The sequence below is a fragment of the Bos indicus genome, chromosome 7, assembly GCF_029378745.1.
Source record: "Bos indicus isolate NIAB-ARS_2022 breed Sahiwal x Tharparkar chromosome 7, NIAB-ARS_B.indTharparkar_mat_pri_1.0, whole genome shotgun sequence".
NCBI classification, from domain to species: domain Eukaryota; kingdom Metazoa; phylum Chordata; class Mammalia; order Artiodactyla; family Bovidae; genus Bos; species Bos indicus.
The window spans coordinates 4,016,640-4,036,682 of NC_091766.1; the positions used below are offsets into that span (position 1 = coordinate 4,016,640).

The window sequence follows — 20,043 nt, forward strand, 5'->3', positions numbered from 1 at the left end:
CATTTTCTTTAGATACCTGCATTTTCCCTCCAGATCTGAGAGACTTGTTTGTAGAAATCCATGGCCCCCTTGTTTTCCACCGAAGTAGGAAATGTCACTGCCTGTCTCCTTGTAGGGCTGGCCTTGGGGAAGTCCTAGGGAAGGAAGGCTCCTCCTCTAGTAAGCATCTCCAGCTTCAGTTTTTTATTGTTGTTTAGTCATTGTGCTGTGCTCAGTCATGTCCGACTCTGTCCATAGAGATTCTCGAAGCAAGAATACTGCAGTGGGTTGCCATGCCCTTTTCCAGTGCATCTTCCCAACCCAGGGATCGAACCCAGGTCTCCCTCATTGCAGGTGGATTCTTCACCGTCTGAGCCACCAGGGAAGTCGTGTCTGACTCTTTAGTGACCCCCTGGAATGTACCCCTCCAGGCTCTTCTGCCCCTGGGATTTCCCAGGCAAGAATACTGGAATTGGTTGCCATTTCTTTCTTCCCAACCCAGGAATCGAACTCAGGTCACCCATGTCTCCTGCATTGCAAGCAGGATTCCTTTCCACTGAGCCAGCAGGGAAGCCCGCAATCAAGCCCGCAATCACTGGATCAGGGCCCTTTAAGAGGCAGGCACTGAGGGGCGGGGCAAATTAAACCACGCCCCGGTCTCGAGGGCCAGGCGCGCCTGCGCGGCTTTCACGCGGTTCCGGATCTTGCTTTTGGTTCCGAAAGCAGTTTGAGAGAAACTGAGGCTCCGAGAAGGAACGACCACTCCCTAAACCGATAGGAAACCTATTTACCTTCCTTGGACCCACTGTGAAAGGCCTGGCCTGGGATCGTTAGCAGTGTCTCCGAAACTCCAGCTTTTTCCACCAAGGGGTTGGTTGGTCAAGGAGACATTTAGGCCTGGAGAGACCGGGCAGTGATGGATCTTGTGCCGCGCTACAGGTGAGGACGCGTAGATTCTGAGGCGTGAACAGAGTCGCGCTCTGGCCGCCTGGATTCGAACCTGGACTGAGCCCAGCTCTGAGTCCTGCGAGGCCTCGTGGAACCGAGATGGCCCACTCTTTGGTTTGTCCAGAGACAGTGAGCAGGTGAGAGCCCCGGGCAGGGGTGGGGTGTGAACGGGGGGCAGGCAGTGGCGGACGAGGCCCTTGGCCTGGAGTGCAGTCCCTAAGGGGCAGACAGAAATGAGGGAAGCGGTGGTGAGGAAGGGGTGAGCCAGGTATAGGTGGGCCCGCGCCACGGTGCTCAGCACCTCTCCACGCTGCGACTCTGCCTTTAGGGTGAGTTCGGTGCTGAATCGGAACACCAGGCAGTTTGGCAAGAAGCATCTGTTCGACCTGGACGAGGAGACGTGTTGGAACTCGGACCAGGTGAGGCACTCTCTCCCTGGAGTCTCCACCCCTAGTGTGAATCAGAATCAGGGCGGGGAGTCTAAGAGATTCCCTATTGGTCCAGTGGTTGAGAGACTGATTTCCCTGCTGAGCGTGTGGGTTCAACCCCTGATTTTGGAACTAAGATCCTACAAGCTGTGCTGCACTGCCAAAAGAAATGAATGAAAGAATTAGGGGTCCAGTGTCCCTGAGAATTTGGGGGCTCCCCAGCTGGGCAGATTAGCCAGGAAGGGAACCTGTGCTCACACTATGCTCCCCACCCCTCATGGACTGTGTGAATGAGAGAGACATGGCAGGGCTGCGTCTGAAGTGCTCACGGGCCTTTCCTTTTCTGTCTGCTTCCAGGGTCCCTCCCAGTGGGTAACACTGGAGTTCCCCCAGTGCATCTGTGTCTCCCAGCTGCAGATCCAGTTCCAGGGGGGCTTCTCCAGTCGCCAGGGCCGCCTGGAAGGTACTGGAAAACCCTGGAAAGTAGGGGATTAGAGAGGGCTCGCTGGTCTCACTGCCTCTTTCTCTGCTACAGGTTCTCTGGAGAGTGAGGCTCTTAGCAAGATTGTGGATTTTTACCCTGAGGACAACAACTCGCTTCAGATATCCTGTTTCAGCCGCTGGGTGGGATGATCTGTGCCTCTGAAAGCTGTGGGCCCCGGCCTGTGACCTTGGGCAAGTGGCCTCTAGGTCTCCACTGGTTCACCTGTAAAATGGGCTCACGACAGTCTGCTCTGTGTGAGAGCTTCTCAGGGACCAACAGTGTGCGGGTGACCCAGCGCAGTGGATGTATCTGAGCTGGGGCTGGCAGGTGGGAAAAGATAAATCTGTTTCCCTTGACTGTTCAACTTACACCTTCCCAGTGCCACCTGCTGAGGTGGACCGGCTGAAGGTGACATTTGAGGACACCACTGATTTCTTTGGCCGAGTGGTCATCTATCACCTACGTGTGCTAGGGAAGAAGAAGGAGTGAGGCTGCTGGGTGGCTGCCTCCTCCAGGAAGCACAGCAGAGTCCTTCAAGTTCTGCACAGAAGGTTTATTGGTTCCTCTTGGAAAGGGCCCCCTCCCACCGTCTGTCCAGGAGCTGCCTTTGAAGCCGGTTCTGGGTTCCCCCAGCTCTGGGTCAACCATTTTGTTCCCTGAGTGTCTTGAGTCCCTGGTGGGCAGTGTTTACTCGGGGTCGGCAGGCACCAGGTTGCTCTGGAAGAGTTTGAGGATGTGGTTCTCGATCACCTGTTGCACTGGGAACAGAACAGGGAGGAGGTGGGCCACGAACTGAACGGCGGCTGCAGAGGCACAGGCTGACCTGTACCTTCCCCTCGGGGTATGAGCAGGGCCCTCAGCCCTGGGGCCTGGATGGAGGACCCATTTCCTCCTCAGGGAGGTCAGATCCATGCCAGAGAACAGCTGGGAAGACAGAGGGCCCCTCCCTAGCAACCTCAATTTCCCCGAAGTTTGTAAAAATGCATTTTGGGAGGTTTTTCAGTTATAAAAATATTCCTTACCCAGCAAAATTGACAAACTGGAACTTTTAGAGTTGAGAAGGACTGTGAGAAATTATTTGTTTCAAATGGACTAAAACTTCATCAAGAAAGGATGGAATGGGATATTTCCCGTGCACCACCCCCCATGACCCCAGGGATTAGTTCTGTTAGGATCTCCCCATTTTCTGAAGTAGGGACTCAAACTGGGGTCTGTCTCCAGCCCCCATTCACATCCACTTCCTGCCATGGAGGGGGCTGGTCTCCACGGCCATGCGCACTGTGGCCCTCGTGGTATCCTCGCCCCATCGGGGCCTCCTTTAGACCACTCAGTGCCTGCACGTCCCTCCATTACGGCCCCTGTCACCGATACACATCGGCCTCCTGCCCCAGTACACGGGAGCCCCGAGAGCTGGGACTAGTACGTGCCCAGGCCAAGTATACACCAGCACCTGATGTTTGCTAACATGAACACTCGCTGCTCGCATCTGACATCCAAAAGGGGTGTCCCGGGCACCCTGCTGTGGGTTACCCCACCTACAGCACCCGGACACTGCCTCCAAGGGTCTCAGGCCAACCTTTCCGATATCCCAAGGCCACAGCGAGGTCCATCGGGGTGTAGCCGGAGTCTGCCTCAGTGGTGAGATCAGCTCCTCGGGCTGCAAAGCAGAACAGGTGCTGCAGAGGAAGCTGGGCTGGAGACTAGGAGCCTGGGTGGGGTGCGGAGGTGCAGGGACTACCCACCACGCAGCCACGGGTCTGCTGGTAGCTGTGTGGCCCTGGACTAGAGCCTGACTTGATGCATGTGGCCACTGGGATCTCCACCTCCAGGGTCTCTGAGGTATGCAGAGTGTGGGTGCTCAAGCCAGTTGGCCAGACCCCTGTGCTGTTCCTGCCACCTCCTATCCCCACCGCAGTCCTCCAGGAGAAAGCTCTTACCCATCCCAAGAGCAGTTCAGGCAGAGCTCAGACCCCTCCCTGGCCGCCAGGATTCCTGCAGGGCCAGCCTCTATTCCACTTACCCAGCAAGGCCTCCACGCACTTCACATGGTTCCCACGCACGGCGTACAGCAGTGGCGTCCCTCCATTCTGTCAGGAACGGGTAGAGGACCACCGACACCGTCTTTCCCAGGTTCTCATGACACCCCCATACCTTCCAATTTAATGTGGTTCCTCCTGTTTGTCACTTGGCCCATCTAGTTTCTTCCCTGGATCTCAGCTTACATACTGCTTCTTCCAGGAAGCCCACCCTGACTTCCCTTGGCTCTCCAGGCAGCCTCGGCTCTGTTCACTACATCTGAGCTGTTTATGTGTCAGCTAAACCCCTCAAAAAAAAAAAAACAAAACAAAAAAAACTGGGAGCTCTGTGAGGCTTGGGGATGGGTCTCAGCACTCCGAACAGACTTGGTACCCTGTGAGGCGCCCAGGGCCAGTAGGTGGCGCCTCACCCAGTCATAGATGTTGATGTCCACGTCTCGTTCCAGCAGAAGCCCCACGATGTCCGTGTAGCCACCGGTGCTGGCCAGTGACAGGGCACTCTCCCGCTCCTTGGCCAGGATGTGGGGGTCGGCACCCTGGGAAGAGCAGAGGGGGCAGTGACAGAGCCAGGGCAGAGGGAGGGCTGGGGGCAGCCTCTGCAATCCTGGGGCCCCCGTGTTAGCTCCATCTTACAAACACGGCCCCAGCAGACTCAGCTGAAACCGCTGCCCGCCCTCCAGTCCTCAGGAAGCCCCCAGCTGGGCTGGGACGCACCCACTCAAGCAAGAAGCGGACAGTCTCGATCTCTCCAAAGGCGGAGGCCCAGATGAGGGGGGTGAAGCCGCGCTCGTCCGGCTTGTTGATGAGGTTGTCGCCTGGCAGGAGGGGGGTGGTACCACTGGGATGTACCCCTGCCCACTCTCCCCAAGGCTGTAGAACTGGGGACGGGGTGGGCGGCTGGGGTCAGGTGTGGGGCAGGGAGGCATATGTGTGGATGACACATGTGGACATGCGCAGGCACATGTACAGACGTAGGCACACATGTGGAGGCTCAGGTCATGTCAGCAGCCACACGCACACACCAGCAGGTGAAGTCACGCTGGCGTACGCGTGTGGGCATGGACACACTGGCACACACGTGTGGGCACACACCTTTCCTCAGATGCTCCTTCAGTTGGCTCAGCTCCCCTTGGGCTGCAAGCTGGTGGATGGACAGGGCTGGGGGCCAAAGAGAGGCAGAGTCCTCACCTGTCCCATCCCTGCTCCATTACTCCCTGTCCAAAGTTGCGCCTCTCAGCCCCTGCCACCCCGCCACTTCTCTCGCCCCGGGGACCAAGGGCCCACTCACAGTCCAAGGTTGCTGGCAGGGCCGAGACCTCATTGCCCCGCTGCCGGTTGGTGAGGGTCGTTGAGTGCTTCAGGGAGTTGCCTGCTGGGAGAGAGAAAGGGCTTTGGTTTCCCCTCAGTATGTCTTGGGTTTTAAGGCCAGACCCTGGAGGCTTGGCAGAGAAGGCAATGGCGACCCACTCCAGTACTCTTGCCTGGAAAATCCCATGGACGGAGGAGCCTGGTAGGCTGCAGTCCATGGGGTCACCGAGTTGGACACGACTGAGCGACTTCACTTTCACTTTTCCCTTTTATGCATTGGAGAAGGAAATGGCAACCCACTCCAGTGTTCTTGCCTGGAGAATCCCAGGGACGGGGGAGCCTGGTGGGCTGCCGTCTATGGGGTCGCACAGAGTCAGACATGACTGAAGTGACTCAGCAGCAGCAGCTGAGGGCTTGGAATTACCAGAGGCTGTGCCTGTCTCCAGTATCCACTCACTCCACCCTCTCAGAGGCCCAGGGTGTATATTTCTCCTCCATCCTGGCGAGGTTCTGCACAAAGTCCCTGCCCTCAAGGGCCCATGGACAAGCCAGGGAGTCAGACAGAAATAGAAACAGAATGAAAGCTTAAGCTGAAATACGGGCTCAGGAGAAATGAAAAGCAGGTGGAAGAGGGGCAGAAAGAAGGAAGGGTGGGGGGTTAGTCCCCTTCAGAGAAAGTGGTCAGAAAGGGCCACTCTAAAGAGGCCCAACTGGGAGCCTGGCCAGCTGAAGAAACCTGGGGAGAGGTGCAGGAAGAGCATTTCACACAGCGGGAACAGCAGGGGCAAAGGCCCTTGGGGGACTGAGTAAGACACTCTCAAAAGATTCCCATCAAAAGAAATCCTTGGGTCCTCAATAAGTCAGACACAGAATTATCATCCGACCTAGCATGGTTACCCCCCAAAGAGTTGAAATCACATGTTCAGACAAAAAGTGTACATACATGTTCACAGCAGCATTATTCACCAAGAGGAACAACCCAAATGTCCATCAGGGGTAAATGAATACAGTAAATATGGTCCTTCCATACTACAGATCAGTCAGCTATAAAAAGGACGAAGTACTGACACACATTACAAGGTAGGTGAACCTTAAAAACACGCTGAGTGAAAGAAGCCAAACAGAAAAGGCTGCAAGTTGTATGAACCCATGTATAGGAAATGTCCAGAACAGGCAAGTGCATAGGAACCGAAAGCGGATTTTGGTTGCCAGGGGCTGGAAGAAGGGGATGGGGAGTGACTGCTAATACCTCTGGGGTTTTCCTTTTGGGGCGATGGAAGCGTTCTAGAACTACAAAGATGTGGAAGTGACACACCATGGTAACTTACTGCCACTGACTTGTAAGCAATTCCAGTTAAAATGGTTAATTTTATGTGCATTTTAACACAATTAAAAAAAAAAAAACAGTTAAGCAATCCCTCACAGGGTGGAGAGGGAAGACACATTCAAGGTGATGGGACATAAAGACAGAGGGCTCGTCTTGGGCCTGATATGCCACCGTTCTTGCATCCCAGAAGCAGGAGTCCAGGGGAAGTATCCTACCTTGAGGTGAGGAGCTGCCAGCATCTGACTCAGGATTCCCAGGCTCCGGGGTACAGGGGAAGAGACTGAGGACCACAGTGTCTGAGCCGTCAGGGGCCTCGTCCCTGGGGTCTTCGGGGTCCCCAAATTCTGGGGTTAAAGGCTGCTGGGTCAGGCTGAGATCCTCGGCAGGTTGGGTGTGCTCCATGGGGAAAGCTGGTGGAAGGGCCAAACAGGGAGAGATGGCAATAATTATCAATAACTCATTAAGTAGGCACTGACTGCATACCTGGCCTTACACAGTAAGGGTGGGTAAACTCAGACTCAGCCAGAAAATTAACACCAGAGTCCAGTTTTAATTGGCCTTCTCAGACCTACTCCTTCCCACCACCAGAGCACACACAACAGGCATTGTTTAAAAGCCCTGGCTCTGGGGTCCGCTGTCTGTTTGAATCCCTCCACTTTATACGCTGTGAAAGCTTGGGCATCTGACTTAATTTCTCTAAGCCTCAGTTTCCTCATTAAAAAAATGGGGACATGAGGCCTAAAAAAATCATGTCTGTAAATATCTGAGCAGGAGGCCTGATACCCGGGCAGATCTTAATAAATGTCTGCTGTTGTTTTTTGGGGGGAGGGGGGAAATCCCTAGAATGAGCGAGGGCTCAACAAAGATGTGATTGGCTGCATCTCACCCTCCCCTCCCAAGCCAATCCATCAGGGTCCACTCACCTCCAGCTAGCCTCCTCTGTCACCCGACGCCGCAAGTCAGGGTACCCCCAAACTTGGGGGCGCAACTCACAAACTTTTCCAATTGATGTAAGGGGCAGCAAGATGGAGCCTGTACTGTCCGCGCCTTGCCTGCTTCTGCTGGGACGAGAGCAACTTGATACGCGACCGCTACCCCCCACCCCGAGTTCTCCCACTGCGCCTGCGCACCCCCGCCCCCCGCAAAAGTGCGGAAAGGCTGGAGCAGTAGGAGCGGTTTCGGGCCCTTTAAGGCTTGAGGGAGGGCCGTGGCTTCCGCCAGGGCAAGAATTGTGCAGTTGCGCCTGCGCATTCCCGTCCCCGCCGCCCCGGAGGAAGCCTGGTAGGGTCGGGAGGGATGGGCGGGGCCTCGGAGAGCTCTCTCTCGAGTTCTCGGCTCTCGTCCTCCTCACCCCTAACTCCGCCCACGTTTTTCCTGACGCAGCCAATCGGCTCCGCCTTCGGGCTTTCTTTAGTAGAGGGGCGCGAGGGACTCCACCACTGCTGCCCCCTTCCGTAAACAATATCTCCTATGCAGGTGTGGGGGCTCAAGAGCCTCTGCAGGGATTTGGTGGCAGCAGTGGGGTACAAGTGCATGGAGTATTTCCCCAGTTTGTCTGCCTCCGGAAAAGGGGTTCGGTAAAGGAGGGAGCCCTTGCCCCTCCTCCGCCTGAGGCGTCCCTCCTGGAGCTTCAAGGGGTCTCCGGCCCCTCTTCACTCACCTCCCGATTGCCTCTTTCCCCAGTCTCTCAGTCACCGCCCTTCTGTCTGGGTTGAATAAGAATCTAGATGGGAAGACCAATTAGTACCGGAACTGGATAAGCGCGGCGTCCAGTTTCGCAGGGAAAGTTTAGGCTGTTGTCTCTACCTCCAGACTTCCGGTTCCGGTCCTCGGAATAGGGCCGTGGCTACTATGGAAGAACCCGAGATGCAGCTCAAGGGGAAGAAAGGTGGTGTGGGGCCCCACGCGGGGCGGGGCGGGGCGGAGGGGCCAAGGACTAGTAGAAGGGCAATCTCAAGGGGATGACAGAGGGCCACGGCGCTGAGAGAGCGTTTGGGGGCAGTGATTGAATTGCCAAGAAATCCCGGCTCAACCGCTGACTAGTTTTGAAATCTTTAGAGACTCTGTGCCTCGGTTTTGTCATCTGTAAAATGGGGAGTATAATAGTCTCCTTGCCTCCCCCCATAAAATTGTGAGAATTCAGTAACCTGATATGTTAAAACAATGTGTAAAACCCTGGAAGAATGCCAGGGGCGTGGCAATTGTGTGTAACGTTTCCTTTGTATTTAAGCATTTGCATATCTTTGTTGGAGCCGCTAAGTCGTGTCCGACCCTTCGGGATCACATGGACTGTCAGCCCACCAGGCTCCTCTGTCCGTGGGATTCTCCAGGCAGGGATACTGAAGTGGGTTGCTGTGCCCTTCTCCAGTTGTATATATCTGCATATTTGTAAATGACATAGTTACAAGTTACAAAATGCCACAAGCTATTTTTAAAGTGTCAATGTCGTTGTTAATTTGTTACATAGATTATTGCTAGTGAATTATTTACACGTCACAAATACGTGTAATTCCACATCCTTCATAACAGCACTGTGAGGTGTAAGCTATTACCACTGTGTTCATTTTCAAAAGGAGGAGCCCTAAGCGGGTAAGAGGACAGACAGTTTGGAGGTGGCAGGCTGGGCTCTGCCTGAGTCAGGGCGCAGTGGTGAGCTGGGCACACCCAAACTGGACAGTCGCAAGCACAGCCTCCCTCGACTCCCAGACACCAGCAGGTTCTCCGTCACTAACTGCAGTGTCCTGGGCAGTGGAATGGCGTCCATCTCTGCAGCAAAGCTTAGGTGGGTTCTGTTATCCTCCCTTTTTTCCAGATGAGAGAACTGAGGCTCAGAGATACTCCTGCCCTCACAAATCCCAAGTCTTAGATAAACATAACCTAATAAAGAATGAGAATTTTTATATCTGAAACGAACAAAACATTGGAAGTCAACTATACTCCAATGTAAAATTTTTAAAAAAGAATAAGAATTTAAGTATAAGGGAAATGAATAAGTTCTGAGGTTGAGAGTGAGGTTGAAGGGACATCTGATTAAGCTTGGTAATTAGGGAAGGCCAGGAGGTGACATTTGAGCTGAGACATGAGGGGTGAAGGGAAATGAGAGGTGGGGGTGGAGGCAGTGTCATTGGCGGGATCAAGTACAAAGGGCTTGAGGTGACACAGTGTTCAGAGCTGTGCTGCAATGCTAGTCACAGTACTTATTCATATTTTAATTAAAATTAGGTAAAATTTAAAATTCAGTTTCTGAGTCACATTTCAAGTGATCAGTAGTCGAATATGACTAGTGACTACCATATTGGGCAGTATAGTTTATAGAACCCTCCCATCATCTCAGAAAGTGCTTGTGGAGAGTGCTGAATGTCCATGGAACAGCCGTGAGGCCATTGTGCCTGGGGCAGAGGGCCAGGCAGGCGGTGGTGGGGGCGTAGTAAGAGCAAGCAGAACATGCAGAGCCTTCTGGGCCATGTGAAGCAAGGCAGATTTAATTCTCTGGCTGATGGAAGTCATGGGAGTGTTTCAACCAAGGGAGAGACCTATCTGATATGTTTAGTAGGAGCTCATCTCATCTGTTTTGTGGGGATTGGATTGTTGGCAGAAAGGGGAGCAGGGAGATCAGGGAGCAGCTAAGTTTGGGATCTAGGTGAGAGACAGCTATGCCTGGACCAGTAAGGGCAGTGCGGTGGTAGAAGTGGGTGAGTTTTGGGCTTTGTTTTGTGACCGAACAAGCAGGAGCTGCTCATTGATGGGGTAGGAAGGGCAGGGACCACCATCTGGCTGCTGTTTTTGAGGCACACCCTGGGATGAGGAGTTGTCTCTAATTAACTTACTAAGAGAGCCCCACACAGGAGAGGGGGAAACAGGACAGGGTTGCAGAGGAGGCTGAGCAAGCAGCGACCTCAGGTGGAATCCTGCAGAGGGGAGCCACGGTCCATTCCCACAGGGGAGCTTATGGGGACGAGTCGCACCTCTGAGTTGTTCGGACACTCAGCATGGGTCGTGGGCTTTCCTCCCCCTCGGTGGTCAGTCATGGCCTAGAGCCATCCACCCATGTAAACTTGCAGGCACTTTTGGGTCCAGTTGCCAGTGGGCATCTGAAGAAGAATCTCTGATTTTGTCACAGGTAAATGAAATGTGAGTGGATCTGAGCGGGTAGCAACAAGCAAGTAGGTTTAGGAAGGGAAGGATCATGAATTCACTGGATACATTAATGTCATCAAGATTGAGGCCCTTCTGTGACTCCGAGATGGAGTTGTTTGGCCCTGCTGTGATCATCTGCAACCCATCACCAGGGCCACAGGTGACCCAGCTGGGAGGGATGCTGGACACTCGTCTACTCTGGGTGGACTCACAGGTTGAGCAATCAGGAATCTAATGCTTTGTCTCCTTGATCCCCCGTCAACCCTTTCCCCCTCTCCCCACCGGCCCCACTTTGCCAACTGTCCGTCCTGGACCCAGTTACTGACAAATTCACTGAGAGCGTCTACGTCCTGGCCAATGAGCCGTCTGTGGCCTTGTACCGGCTGCAGGAGCACGTGCGCCGCTCTCTGCCTGAGTTGGCCCAGCATAAGGTGAGTGTCCTGCCCTAGTGACTGACCTCTCCCAGGGTCTGCACCTTGTGAGCTGGGGCCTGCTAGGTGGAACAGGGGCTGTTGGTGTAGGAGTTAAGGCTGGGACATGAGCAGGGAGGTGCATGGTCACTGACCCAGCTTGGGGCTGGACGGATACATGTGGGGTGGATTTGGAAGAAGAAGAAGGAGGTGCTGTGTCTGCTGTGACCCATGTGGTGAGAAGGAGGCAGCCACGGGAGGACCCAAGGGAAGGATGTGCCAGGCAGAGGGAACAGCCTGTGCAAAGGTCCTGAGGCATAGCTGCCATGTGTTCACAGAAAGCCCAGACTGAGGAGGGGTGGGAGTTGCTGGAGGAAAGATTGGGGCTGGAGGGGGCGGGTCTCTACAGCCGTGGTGATTGGCGTTCGGGTGCTCCATTCCAGAGAACTGGGAGGAAGGAGGTAACAGCCAGCCCTGCTCACGGCTCCCCACCCTCCACAGGCTGACATGCAGCGGTGGGAGGAGCAGAGCCAGGGAGCCATTTACACCGTGGAGTATGCCTGCAGGTGAGCACTGCCCGCCTTGCGCCACGGTGGCCCGGGTGTTCAGGGGCTTCCGTCAGCTGCCTGCTGAGCCCTGGCCTGCCAAGCCCACCTGGGTAGAGGCAGGTGGAGCTCGACTCAGCTGGCCACAGGGCAGAGTTCCAGCCCAGACCCGTGCTTCTCACTATTTGATCCTCACGCTTCTTCCTCGTCCTCAACAGCCCCCACCGTCTGTCACAGGAGGGGTCCTAAGGATTCCAGGAGGTGCCTCAAGAGGCCAGTGTTTCCCACCCACAGTCAGGACCACAGACTGGCTGGTGGGGTGGATGGCAGCTGGGGGTAGTGCCCAAAAACATTACTGTTTATTTTAAATTTTTATTTCTTTCTAATTTTTTATATTGTTGTAAGAGGCACATAAGTAAAATTTATCATTTTAACCATTTTTAAGTGGACAATTCAGTGGTTTCAAATATATTCACAATGCTGTGCAGCTATCCCCGCCACTCACCTCCCGAGTTCTTTTCATCTTGCAAAACTGAAACTCTGTCCCTGTTAAACATGAACTCCCCATTCACCACCCCCATTCCTGGCTCCTGCCATTCTACTTTCTGTCTAAAAATCTGACTGTTCAAGGGACCTCACATTAATGGGATTGTACATTTTTTTTTTTTTGTCTTTTTGTTGACTGTCCTCTTTCACTTAGTATCTTCAAGGTTCATCCACATTGTAGCCTGTGTCCAAATTTCCTTCCTTTTTTAGGGCTGAATACTATTCCAGCCTATAGCCAGATCACATTTTGTTTATCCATTCATCTCTTGGACACTTGGGTTGCTTCCATGTTTTAGCTACTGTGAATACAGTTTCTGTGACCAGGGATATACCATTTATTGTGTTTTCTTGTTTGCTTACCTTTCTCTAAATACCCAGAATTTTTAACCCCAAGTGAAAGATGCACCCGATAATAAAAAGCAGCAGTTGGTGCTTCTCCGTTTTATTGCAGCTTTGCCGACCTGCCTCCTGTGCTTCTTTGGCTCCCCGTGACTGTATTTCATGTCTGGGCTTGTTCCGTTTGCTTTAGGAGTTGGTGACTTAGGAGTGCTCTTTGCTCCTAGTACGGGCTGTAGGTTGTTTTGGTGGAGGCTAAACTGGCACCCCACTCCAGTACTCTTGCCTGGAAAATCTCATGGGTGGAGGAGCCTGGTAGGCTGCAGTCCATGGGGTCGCTAAGAGTCGGACATGACTGAGCGACTTCACTTTCATGCATTGGAGAAGGAAATGGCAACCCACTCCAGTGTTCTTGCCTGGAGAATCCCAGGGACCGGGGAGCCTGGTGAGCTGCCATCTATGGGGTCGCACAGAGTCGGACACGACTGAAGCGACTTAGCAGCAGCAGCAGCAGACACTCCCCAGCAGTCCTTGTCCGTGGCCCTGTGGGATTTGCCTGCCTGTTTCTGTTGTGTAGTCGAAGTTCCTTGACAGGAAGTCCTGTTGCTGGGAGTTCTGCCATCACCAGCCTTGACCCCTCTGCTGGGGCTGGAGGGTGATCTAGACTGATGGCATCTTCCTGGGGATTGTGGTCACACTCTTCTCAGCTCCAGGAAGAGTAGAAAAGATAAGAGAGTTTTTCTTGCAACTACTAAATAGTTCCTGGTCCGCCAAGAACCTTTTGGCCCAGGTTGGGGACTTCCCGGGTGGTCCAGTGGCTAAGAATTCAAGCTCCCAATGCAGCAGGCCTGGGTTTGAGCCCTGATCCGGGAGCTAGCGCTCATGTGCTGCAACTAAGAATTTGGATGTTGCAACTAAGGATCCCGTGTGCCACAGCTAAGACCTAGCACAGCCAAATAAAAACAATTTTTTTTTAAAGGCCCAGGTTTAAGGAAGAACAGATCAAAGTCTGTATTTTCTCCCAGTTCCACTAGCTGCCCTGTCCATTGCAGGAGCTTGGACCCTGGTTGGCTGTTCACACTTACATTTTAATGAATTAAAATGAAATAAAATGAAAGATTCAGCTCCTCAGTCTCACAAGCCACACTTCGAGTGCTTAACAGCCAGCTCAGTGGATAAAGAATGTGTCCATCATGTTCCAGAATGTTCCATGGGACCGCCTTGTGGTAGGCAGGGGGCCAATCTGCTCTGAACTCTGAGCACTTCTCTTTCGTGAGATGTAAATCTCTCTAATGCTGATAGACTGTTTCCTATGGACATGAAAGGGCCCTTTTAGTTGTTGAAAATGCCTCACGCAGTGTTAATGGTTGGTGTGAATCTGGAAGATACTCTGTGGTCTGTTGGTTGGGCCAGTTGTGAACTTGTGTTAGACAGCTTTTTATCGAAGTTGACAGATACTAGGAAAGCTGACTGCATTTGGTGGTGTCAGATGAGCAAATGGACAGTCTGGGTTTCAGCCAGCGCTCCCCACCTTTGATCTCATGTCCATTTCCAGGCAGGTCCTTGACTGATAATAAATGGGAGTGACTTCTTTGTCTTTAATAGAAGGACTTGGAAACGACCTTTTATTTTTACTGCAGGTGTCATTGCACACACAGCTTTCTGGCCTTAGCGATGCCCAAGAGGTTTGCTGAATATTTCCTGTAGTGCTGTTGGAAACAACATTTTTATTAGACATTCATCAATGTGGCAGCAACGTCAGAGCTTAGCACAGCTTTGCAGAAGTGCCTCTCTAATGGTGCTGAGTCTAAACTCACTTTTAGCGCTTTTCACAGTCCAGCTGACAAGCTTCCTTCAGAGGGAGGAATAGGTTACCTAAAAGGAAAGCATGCTATTTAAAAAAATGAAAGCTGAGTGCTGAAGAATTTATGCTTGTGAACTGTGGTGTTGGAGAAGACTCTTGAGAGTCTCTTGGATTTCTAAAGGAATTCAGTCCTGAATATTCATTGGAAGGACTGATGGTGAAGCTGAGGCTCCAATATTTTGGCCACCTGATGTGAAGAGCTGACTCATTGGAAGAGACCTGACCTTGATGCTGGGAAAGATTGAAGGCAGGAGGAGAAGGGGACAACAGAGGATGAGATGGTTGGATGGCATCACCAACTCGATGAACATGAGTTTGAGCAAGCTCTGGGAGTTGGTGATGGACAGGGAGGCCTGGCGTGCTGCAGTCCCCGGAGTCACAAAAGTCGGACACGACTGAGCAACTGCACTGAACTGATGTTATTTTGAGTTATACGTGGTCTTTGCTCTGCATGCGGGCTTCCTCTAGTTGCGAAGAGTGGAGGCTGCTCTCTAGTGGTGCTGCTCAGGCTTCTCCTTGTGGCGGCTTCTCGCCACAGAGCGCAGGCTCTAGGGTGCATGGGCTTCAGCAGTTCTAGCACACGGGCCCTAGAGTGCCTCTTCAAGCAGCTGCGGTGCACAGGCTTAGTTGCTCCAAGGCATGTGGAATCTTCTCAGACCAGAAATCAAATCCGTGTCCCCTGCGTTGGCAGGCAGAATATTATCCACTGTACCACCAGGGAAGCCCAAAGCATGTTATTTTTGAGGTCATCTTTGAACGCTTACAGCTTCTTCAAAGCATTAAATGGTCTAGCAGCCATCAAGCAAAAGTTGTGTCTTGCCATCAAGTGTTCTGGTCCACAGGGAAATCTAAACTTTATGCACAGTAAGCCCTCAGGAAGGCCCATGGGATCCCCCAGCAGCTGGACAAACCACTGGGCCAGTGCGGGTATCCACTGAGGTCCGGTTGCAGGTGTCCACTGGTCTGGTCTGGTGCCGCTGACTGGGTCCCCCCTCCCGTTGCAGTGCCGTGAAGAACCTTGTCGACAGCAGCGTCTACTTCCGCAGCGTGGAGGGTCTCCTCAAACAGGCCATCAGCATCCGGGACCACATGAACGCCACGGCCCAGGGCCACAGGTAGCTGCTGGGACCGCCCGCCCCTGCTGCCCTCAGCCTCCTTGCTGCAAGGACCTTCGCTGCTCAGCCAGGAACTGCACCTTCTCGCTCCTTAGACAACTCCCTTTCTTGGTCTCGTGGTGGCTGGTGACTTCCTCTTGTCCTTTGCTGTCTCTAGTGGGAGTTGAGTTAGTCCACACCCAGCTCCTGTGCGCTGCTGTGTGCTTGGGCTGGGTGCTGGGGGCGTGGCAGTGACCGAGACACGTTTGCTCGCGGCCTCAGGGAGAGGCACACGGCAACCAGGTAGACATGGAACAGACAAGAGCATTCCAGATACGTGTGGAGGAGGAGAAGGGGGCCCCCTCTGAGGAGGTGGCAGAGATGCCAACAGAGGCTTGAACAAAGCGCAGACAAAGGTGACCATGGGTGGGTGTTCGGTGTGGCAGGAGGGGCAGAGGCCCTGGGCCTGGTGAGCTGGATGTGTTGGAGGACCGAGGCAGTTGTAACTGGAGTGGGTGCAAGCGGGGAGACGGGGCTAGGCAGGTGGGCAGGGACCTCGAGGGCAGCAGGGAGCGTGCCCAGAGCTGAAAGAGGCTTTGAGCCGATGACCAGATGGTGCAAGAGTGAAAAGTGCTTACAGTCCTTACATAAGGGGGAGAAGTAGCTCTTTTTGGCTTTGTTTTCATTATAGTTTAATAAACATGCATTTGAACACCTATGTACCTGCTGTACCACTTCCCAGGTGGCTCGGTTGTAAAGAATCCATCTACCAAGCAGGAGACACGGATTTGATCTCTGGGTCGGGAAAATCCTCTGGAGTAGGCAGTGGCAACCACTCCAGTATCCCTGACTGGAGTACTGGAGTACTCCATGGACAGAGGCGCCTGGTGGGCTACAGTCTGTAGCGTCGAGAAGAGTCAGACACAGCTTAGCGACCCAGCGGCGGTGGCAGCAGCACGTGCTGTAATCCGTCACTCAGCCTTGAGATGGGTCTGACTCCTGCAGTGTGGGGTTCTGGCATGCCTGTCCCCCACAAGGCATTAGAAAGGAAGAAAACACCTTTATGTTGCTGTGTGTGATAACAGACACAAGAACCGTCAAAACCGAAAAAGCCTTGCATATGTGTAAGAAGGGGTATGCAGTGACCTGCCCTCTGAGGGTAGCATGAGCGGGGTTCTTGGGGGTTCACCGAATCACCACCTGGCTTCTCTGCCTCGGGTGCGTGACAGCCACTGGGACTGGAGTTCACTGCAGCAAGCTTTGCACACTACCCCTTCCCTCCCACAGCAAGGCCACAAAACCGATAGCTCCTACTTTCAGCTCCGTTGCCCAGCTGCTTCCAGAAGCCCTGCTTGTGCTTCTGAAAGACACCAGTAGCAGCAGCCGCGTAGTAGCTGCTCATCCCCTCTTGCCTCTCTTCGCAAGCCCCAGGGATCTGAAGCTCCCAGACCTACATGAGACCTAGCCGCAACCTCTGAAGTGGGTAGCTGGTCCTGTTTTTTACAAAGGATACCCTGAAGGCTCAGGCCAGGAGTCCTGGGAGACTGGAGTGTGACCCCAGTGTGCAGTCCAGTCTAGCCGAGCACGCCTCAGGGCCTTGGACCTCAGCCTCACAGATGCTGCACATGTTTTGTTCCAGCCCTGAGGAACCACTCCCACCCTCCTCAGCCTGATCCCGGAAGAGACTTGGAGGTGCTTCGGCCCCTCTGACCAGGTCAGTGCCAAGTGGACCTGGAGCCTCTCTGCTCCGTGTTCTGAACTAACCCATCCCCTCAGCATCTGAGGAGGGACCTGCTTGACTAACCACTGGGGTTTTCTCCCTGGGCTTGTTCAGTGGTTTCGTTTATGGGAAGCTAGAGAGTAGGGGCACCTGGTGCCCTCTGCTGCACAAGGCTGTCAGCCCATCTCTGTGGTGCTCTCTGTCATCTTCCTGCCTCTCATCCAGGCCACAGACCCTGTCTGGATCCCAAGGGCCCCTGCCCTTCAAGAAGAGCAGAGCCCCATTTTCGCTACCCTCCATGTGCCACCTGCTTGCTTTACCCACACTCACTGTCTCAGGCAGAGCCCAGCATGGCAGTTATCCACCCGGCTCTGGAATCCTCTTTCTACTGGTGACCTGCCGTGTGACCCTGAGCAAGTCCCTCCCCACTCTGGTCTCTGCTTTTCCCTTCCGTCACAGTGGTTCATTAGCGGCAGAGAGGACATTACTACATACAGAGATGCCTGTTGCAGCAGTCAGCTACTGCTGCGTGACAAACTGTCCCCACCCCAACCTTAGCAGCTTATGACACCAATCATCTGCCTGCTTACGGTTCTGCAATTTGGCCTGGACTCGGCCACGTGGGGGCCATCCGTGGTTCTTGATGGGGTCCGGTATTCTGAGGTAACCTCGCATCTGGCCCTTGACCAGTGCTGCCTGGTGTTGGGGGGGAGTGTCTAGTCCATGTGGACTCTCTAGCGGGCCAGCCCAGACTCCTCCTGGTGCTTGAGTGCCCGGGGTGCACACACTCCTTCAGCCTTCCCGTGCTGTACAGTTACGGGCGTCCCATTGGTCAAGGTCAGTCACGTGGCCAGGACCGGGACCAGTGGGAGAGGACTGCAGGAGGGCTAGTACCGGGAGGTGTGGTTGCCATCTGAGGAGAGCATGGCACCGAGACTGGCCTGGTGTCTTGTTCTGTGCTCATGCAGGGTAGACACAGGCAGACTGGAGGGGCCGAGGGGCTGACCGTGCCCGTGGCTTGTTTAGCTCTCAGCCTCCTGCTCATTTGCCATGGTGTGCGCTTGCACTGCGGGTCTTCTCAGAGGGTCGGGAGGCTTAGATGGGGACAGGGACCCCTGTGCCTCCTCGAGCAGCAGCCCTGAGTGCCAGGAGGTGGCAGCATTCGTGCGTGTGGAGGCAGAGTTCTTCTGGGGCTCCTGCCACGTGCTGGGCTTGGCTCTGGCTATTGAGGTAGTGAGGAACACTATGGATTGTGGGGTTGCTCAGGGGACCCCTGGGAGGGCCTGGAGCAAGAAGGGCTGCCAAGGGGGTCAGCAACCCACCCCATTTCACCATGCAGTGTTGCCCACCATCCCTGGACCCACACGTCCCCATCTCCTGCATTCTGTGCCCTGGTCCCACCCACCCTCGCGCCTCAGGAAGCTGCCCTGCTGCCCCTTCTACCCCCTCCACACCCAGCGTGTTTCTCCTGCACCTGCCTGGAGGCTCCAGGCCAGCCACGAGTGCCCCGAATCATCTGCTGTCCCTTGACTGCGGTACCCCCTCAGAACAAAGTGCTCTTTGGCGCCTCCTGATCCCACCTTTGTCGCTACAGACCCTGCTCTTCTCCCCAGAATTGCCGCCCCACACCCCCTCTCAGAGCCTCTACTCCCACTGTTCCCCAGATGGCTCCCCCACAGGGTTATTGGTGACCTTTCACAGGTCTTCCCTGCTTCTCCAGGCCCAGGGCCCTACACACATCCCCATTTTGCAGAAGAGGAATCAGGCTCGGAGAGGCAAGGCAGGGTCAACATCATGACCGGAAATGCCAGGATTCACACCCAGACTCTCTAACTCCCAGCACTTCACCTCTTCTCTTGGCCCCACCCAGGATCCTGCTTCAGATGCACCTCCTTGGGGCTCCCCTGAAGCCCTGGGGGCATCTCAGAGCTCACCTTGACTCTCATCTCTACCCCCCTAGCCTGACTAAAGCTGGACTCTTTGACACAACCTTGCGGGACTTGGTGGGGACCGAAGACCAAGCAAGTGTGGCCGGCGCATCCCTCTTGCCTCTGGGCCAGCCGTGAACGTGCTGAGACGAGGCTTTGCTGCCCTTGCATTCTCACCCACCCCTCACTGGCCCTGGACATGGCCTTGGCCCCTCGGACCAATAACTGCTGCCACGACCACACACCTGCTGTGTGTCCAGCTCTGTGCCGGGTACTTCACAGTGGTCATCTTTCATCCTCAGACAGCCCTGTAAGGGAGATGTCACCCCAAATACAGATGGGAGAAGAGAGGCTCTGAGAGGTGGCGTCATTTGTGCAGGTCACACAGCTAAGGGAGAGCAGACCCTGGTCTAATGTGGTCCCAGCCCTGCCCCTGCCTTGCTGTGTGACATGGGGCCTGGCTCTCACCCTCTCTGGTCCTACCTTTCTCCATCTAGACAAGAAAGCATGGACTGGAGCCTTTTCTACAGACTAAGGCAGACATTTGTGTAATTGCCTGCCTGGACTGTGTTCTACCTCAAACAGAAATGCCCACCCCAAGGCCATATATAGAAGACACCCTGACCCCAGGGGTAGGTGTGGGACCCTGGCCTGGCTAATCAGAGCGCCCCATCTCCCAGGTCACAGTGCTTGGTTCGAGATGGGCACGTGATCCAACGAGAGGTCTTCCCTGAAGATTTTGCTGGAAAAGTACGGAAAGTACCATCTTCTTTCTCAGGTTGGTAAGCTCAGCAGATGGAATGTGGAACCTAAGAACATCCAACCTGGGACCTTGGATCTAGCTGTACCTGACACAGAAAAATCTTAATTCTTCAGTTTCATGAGTCCCTAGAATCACTGCATTTGCCAAAATTGATCTGAGTCTGTTTCTGCTGACTTGAGGAGATCCCACA

General features: G+C 54.1%; 3 protein-coding genes across 11 annotated transcripts; 2 read left to right on the top strand and 1 right to left on the bottom strand.

The window, feature by feature from the left end:
- Positions 1–643: 643 nt before the first annotated feature.
- NR2C2AP (nuclear receptor 2C2 associated protein) lies at positions 644–16,160 on the top strand. 2 transcript variants are annotated; one of them, XM_070792452.1, is made up of 9 exons: positions 644–830; positions 916–1,064; positions 1,256–1,346; positions 1,713–1,818; positions 1,891–1,958; positions 2,209–8,398; positions 9,084–9,292; positions 10,966–11,078; positions 15,353–16,160. In XM_070792452.1, the coding sequence occupies exons 2-6, from the start codon at positions 1,027–1,029 to the stop codon at positions 2,326–2,328; spliced, it is 423 nt and encodes a 140-aa protein (XP_070648553.1). In that variant the 5' UTR covers positions 644–830; positions 916–1,026; the 3' UTR covers positions 2,329–8,398; positions 9,084–9,292; positions 10,966–11,078; positions 15,353–16,160. The 2 variants fall into 2 exon arrangements, with proteins under 2 accessions (XP_070648553.1, XP_019819350.2); XM_019963791.2 differs by having other exon boundaries at positions 644–1,064.
- On the bottom strand, positions 2,372–6,912 carry RFXANK (regulatory factor X associated ankyrin containing protein). Of its 5 annotated transcripts, none has more exons than XM_019963786.2 (9): positions 6,726–6,912; positions 5,164–5,244; positions 4,968–5,033; positions 4,590–4,690; positions 4,286–4,411; positions 3,860–3,926; positions 3,582–3,673; positions 3,416–3,496; positions 2,372–2,597 (listed from the first exon to the last, which is right to left on the bottom strand). In XM_019963786.2, the coding sequence occupies exons 1-9, from the start codon at positions 6,910–6,912 to the stop codon at positions 2,586–2,588; spliced, it is 813 nt and encodes a 270-aa protein (XP_019819345.2). In that variant the 3' UTR covers positions 2,372–2,585. The 5 variants fall into 5 exon arrangements, with proteins under 5 accessions (XP_019819345.2, XP_019819343.2, XP_019819349.1 ...); XM_019963784.2 differs by having other exon boundaries at positions 5,164–5,247; XM_019963790.2 differs by lacking the exon at positions 3,582–3,673.
- BORCS8 (BLOC-1 related complex subunit 8) lies at positions 8,266–19,969 on the top strand. 4 transcript variants are annotated; one of them, XM_019963793.2, is made up of 6 exons: positions 8,266–8,398; positions 10,966–11,078; positions 11,559–11,623; positions 15,353–15,463; positions 17,082–17,156; positions 19,771–19,969. In XM_019963793.2, exons 1-5 carry the CDS (start codon positions 8,362–8,364, stop codon positions 17,113–17,115), a joined length of 360 nt encoding a protein of 119 aa, XP_019819352.1. In that variant the 5' UTR covers positions 8,266–8,361; the 3' UTR covers positions 17,116–17,156; positions 19,771–19,969. The 4 variants fall into 4 exon arrangements, with proteins under 4 accessions (XP_019819352.1, XP_070648554.1, XP_070648555.1 ...); XM_070792453.1 differs by having other exon boundaries at positions 19,869–19,969; XM_070792454.1 differs by lacking the exon at positions 19,771–19,969 and adding an exon at positions 19,033–19,441.
- The last annotated feature ends 74 nt before the right edge of the window (positions 19,970–20,043 follow it).